The 4,600-nt window shown below is 47.7% G+C and overlaps 1 protein-coding gene across 1 annotated transcript in view; it reads left to right on the top strand.

The window, feature by feature from the left end:
* Window positions 1-3,609: 3,609 nt before the first annotated feature.
* The window catches only part of Thoc1 (THO complex subunit 1), a 36,608-nt gene continuing 35,617 nt past the window's right edge, over window positions 3,610-4,600 (top strand). The window contains exon 1 of the mRNA XM_055625731.1: window positions 3,610-4,112. Within this exon, the coding sequence (XP_055481706.1) occupies window positions 3,752-4,112 (361 nt within the window). The 5' untranslated portion in view covers window positions 3,610-3,751. The remainder of the gene's footprint in view (window positions 4,113-4,600) is intronic.

The following is a 4,600-nucleotide window of genomic DNA, read 5'->3' as shown; positions in this document are numbered from 1 at the left end:
AGACTCAGTTTCTATTTCTCATGTCACCTTTGTTTCATTTCTGACATTTTTTTGGTTTTAATATTCCTATATTTTTCGAGATCTGACTACAGTACTACATGAACCTTCTTGACCCATGACAACGTTCTCCTGGCAGACGCTGTTAAGCATCTAGGACCCCATAGCTAACGACACTTAGCTGTCACTCTGTTCCTAACTGGGGGCCCGACACTCAAGCTTCGTGGCCACATCTCCCCACCAAGAACCGGCATGTTGGAAGATGGGGAACTTATGGCACGAAGGACACGTCTCTAGCGGGGCCAGCTCTGGCTATAGCTGTCAGATGCCAATGATACTAAGAGATTGCAAAGGGCTGTAGTTCGTGGACCAAGAAACACTACCAAAACTAGAAGCTGTAGATGAATTTAGGTGTATCACAAACATTTCCAGCCTTATTCAAAGTGACATAACCATTCTCACATGGAGTGATGAAGGAATACACAGCTAAAAATATGGAATGACTGCAGAGGGATAGCAAACAGCAGCCCAGATGACAAGCATGTGCAAGCATTCATGAGAATTTGGGATGGGAAGTAGCCCAGATGGCAATGAATTAAAACAAGTGACATGGGCTGCAGAGTGGGAGATATAAGGATAGCTTAGGAGGGTCGTTTCTTTCCGTCCCAATGTGTAGGTATATTAAAAATCTAACAGGTGTCTGTGTCTTATTGATATGATAGCAGGCTAAATAATTAACTGCCATAGACATCTATGGATTAAGAGTAAATATTAATATCCCAGTTTTCTACAATACATCATCACATGAGTTATAAGTTATACAACACATGAGTTATAAGCACACATCATCACATCCTGCATAACCTTGAAATGTTCTTAAAACACTAAATTTCCCAAGCCATGTAAATATTAAGCTAGATCTATCCATGTTCTGACACATGACTTTGTTTCTATTGGCATAATTTATTTTTGCCTACTTTGTTTTCTGAGATAGGGTCTCTCATAGCCCAGGCTGGCCTAGAACTCACTATATAGCAATCAAACCCGAGCTTCGCCAGTGCTAAGCTCACACTCTATGGACATGAGTTGCAGTGCCAGGTCCATCTGTTATCATAATTTGTTCTTCTAGGAGCGGCATCTTTCCACTGGACAGGTCATGTTATGCTTTATCACACACAGCGTCTCAAAAGGGCTCCGTAAAATCGAATTCCAGTCCCCCATACACGTGACTCCTATGGTTTGAATGCAAATGTCCCCACAAGCTCAGGTGTTTGCACACCAGTCCTCAAATGGTAGCACCGCTCTGGGGGACTGTGGAACCTTGGGACATGGGGCCTAGCTTTTGGCTTTAGGCCACTAGGGGCGGACCACTAAGGGCTAAGGCCAGCCCCACTCCTGTTGTGTTCTATGCTTACTGGGCTGCCAAGGTGCCAGCTGTGCTTTAGCTCCTGCTTCCACCATCAGCCCCCTGCAGCCACACAGCAGACTGCTACCTTCTGGACCGTGACACAAAATAAATCTCTTCTCTGATATTGGTCCTGTCAGGCATTTTTGTTACAGCTAGAAGAAAAACCTAATTCAATTGACCAACCCTAAAACACACCTTATGCATTGGCTTTTCCTGTTTCATTTTCCCCAGTTCCATTGCCCATCGACATTGGAGACTGAATGAAGGATTCAGAGTTCAGTGCTAACTCAGGCTAAGGTAACAGTCCTTTTCTCTGTGCAGCTGCTTTGCTGACATCATTTAGAGCCATTCCTAACGCAACACTGGGAAGGACTCTCGCTGTACCTCTTCCCGGCCAGCACAGGGATAAAAAGCTCCATCTTCACATCCTCATGTGCTCCGTGCAGGCTTCTCCCCCGAGAAGCATATCCACTTCTTCCCTGTGCGCTCAGAAGATCTACAAAGACGGCTTAACTGCAAATTCAGCTACAAACTTCATTAGGCTCGGGGGACCCTGGGTCATCAGTTGACCCATTCGGGACTTTTGTGGCCCAAATTAATTTTGGGTTTGAAAAAGGAAAAGAAAATTAATAAGCCACATAGTTACAAACGAACTGTCCTTCAGTTCTTGCAGTAATCAGATGAGACTGAGAGCAAATTAATGAGTCTAACTCTTGAATAGCATTAAGCTCTTATGGAGAGATTTACGGGTTCATGTAACTTAGAGCTGCAATTAGACATGAAATAATTCAGAGTTCAAACTGCTGCAATCCACCTCTCCTCCCCATTTAACATCCTACACCCCCCTCTTTTTTCATTTTCTCAGACCATCTTTCAACTATTTCATGTGTTGATACCATTTTTATCCCATTTTTTCCATAGATGGGCATCCTCCAAGCAGTAGGGAAGATGAGTAACTTCAATATTCATCATGACCCTTGAGGTAACAAGGTACAAATGACCAGTAAATTATCCTGCTGGCTGTTTGAAATCAAAATCCCTCTCTTAGGAGAGAAATACTGAAATAGAGCTATGTGATTCTTCTACATAAGCTTAAAGGAAACAAGAAATGAGGATAAAGGCCCCAGAACACAGAGCCCAAGATCTGGAAGTGACTCCCACCTAGAACTCTGAACCTACAAAATATAAAATATGGAGATCTGAAGATTATCCAAGATAGCTGATGTGGTGCCAAGAGGCTGCAAAATCAGGGCAGGGAAACCAGTAGAGATCTAAGACAGGCTGAAGCTGTCTTGCTTCTAACAATGCCTATATTCAGAGGGCACAATAAATGCTTATTGAATAAACAAATGGAACTCTAACGGACTTTTATGGACAAGTCACTTAACTCCATCTCTTCTGTTCAGACTTTTGTATTTACAGCTTAGGTCTAGTCTTCTAGCTGGCTATTAATCACCTGTGGAAAATGATAATCCTATTGCTTCAGTTATCATAGATCAATAAAATATATTCCCAAATTAATAATTTTCCCAATTTCGTCTTTGTGTAATCAAACGTCAATGGTCTGTTGGCTTAAAAACAAACAAACAACCAAACAACTGCAACTATTCAAGTATCATTATTATTCACTATTTCCACTTCGGGGCAAGATCCTGCAGTCAACTTTTCTTTATTCTTATTCTTTATTCTTGTATTCTTACAGCCGTGAAAACTCTCTTGTCTTTAAGCCAGCACTGATTATTTTTCCGCAGTTTAACTATTGTCACGGAGCTTCTCACTGGCCAAACCTCTCCAGGAAAAGGGGCATAGGAGGGAGGTAACGACCACCGGTTTTACACGGTACAACAACCTGGAGGCAGTGCCTGGAACTCGTTTTCCAAGCAGCAGCTCCGGCATTCCTCTAGGTGTTCCTGTAGTGCAGTGAATTTGGTTCCAGAGAAGATATCAGTAAGCCAGACATCGTGGACCGACCCTGTAATCCCAGCAACTGGGAGGCAGACAGGCGGATCTCTGAGCTCAAGGCCAGCCTGGTTTACCTAGAGAGGTCTAGGCCGCCAACCCCCGCCAGGAAAGCCGCCCGCACCAGGCCGCCACTGCCCGCCACTGCCCCGCCGGGAAAGCCGCCCGCCCGTGTGCGCCCAGGGCGGAGCCCACAGAGCGAGACTCGCGAGGCGGCGTCGCCCCGAGCCCGCCCACACCGGAGTCCTGCACCGGCGACGCCCACCGCTGGCCGACCAGCCCCTCCGCTCACGGGCCGCTCTGGCCGCGCTCGGCCGTCTCGTTGCTCCCGGTCTGACGTCATCCCCCGGCGCCGCGGCTCGGGGGTGGGCACGCGCAGCCGAGAAGATGTCTCCGACGCCGGCGCTTTTCAGTTTGCCCGAGGCGCGGACGCGGTTTACGGTGAGCCGGGGCTCCGGGGGCCGTGGTTCTCGCCGGGCGCTTCTCTTTCCCTTTCTCTCCCTGGGAGCTTCCCCGAGGCCGAAGGTTCCCCGCTGCGTTCTCTCCTGCCCCTTCCGGGACGGACAGTCGGGGGAAGGCGCCCTAGCTACCCATCTGTGGGTGCTCCTCCGCCCCTGTGCTGGCGGGTCCCCACACCCCGGGGCCGGGTCGTGTTCCCGGGGGCGAGCGTGCCACGGACCAGCTCCGTCAGCTCCCGCCTCTCTGCGAGCCGGGCGGAGCAGGTGTCTCGGGGGGAGCCCCGAAGCCTGTGTCCGCCCCGCCTCCCGCGCTGCCCGGCGGCTATTCTGGGAGCCAGTTCATGCCCCCCTCTAGCCGCGCTCGCTTTATCGGAGATGGAGGAAGAGCTCCTAAACGGGAAGAGGCAAATCGATCACTTTAGGAGGGGTTACCAACTGGGAAGAGTTATCAGTTGCTGTTTCGTTCTTGCCTGTTTGGGAAACGGTAGTTGAGCATTTAGGAAACAGTTTGATGATGGTTTATGTGTTAGAATACCACTAAAATAGTTAATTTTCTTGTCTCTAGTACATGACCTAGAAACTAAGACTCTCCTAACGCCACAAAAAACAAAATTAAATCGACTGACTTTCTCCTTTTTCTGACTTTAAGTCCACGGTCCTTTCTGTGTTGCCCACCATCGAAATATATGTGCAAAGAACACTTGTTACAAGTTATTAGGCCCATAATCTCTACCATTTGTACCAAGATTTCATGCACGTTTTGACGTAGACGTCTAAC

The sequence above is a fragment of the Psammomys obesus genome, unplaced genomic scaffold (assembly GCF_907164565.1).
Source record: "Psammomys obesus unplaced genomic scaffold, mPsaObe1.curated_primary_1811, whole genome shotgun sequence".
NCBI classification, from domain to species: Eukaryota; Metazoa; Chordata; class Mammalia; order Rodentia; family Muridae; genus Psammomys; species Psammomys obesus.
The sequence above is the reverse complement of the archived record's forward strand: the minus strand, read 5'-3'. Positions and strand labels throughout refer to the sequence as shown.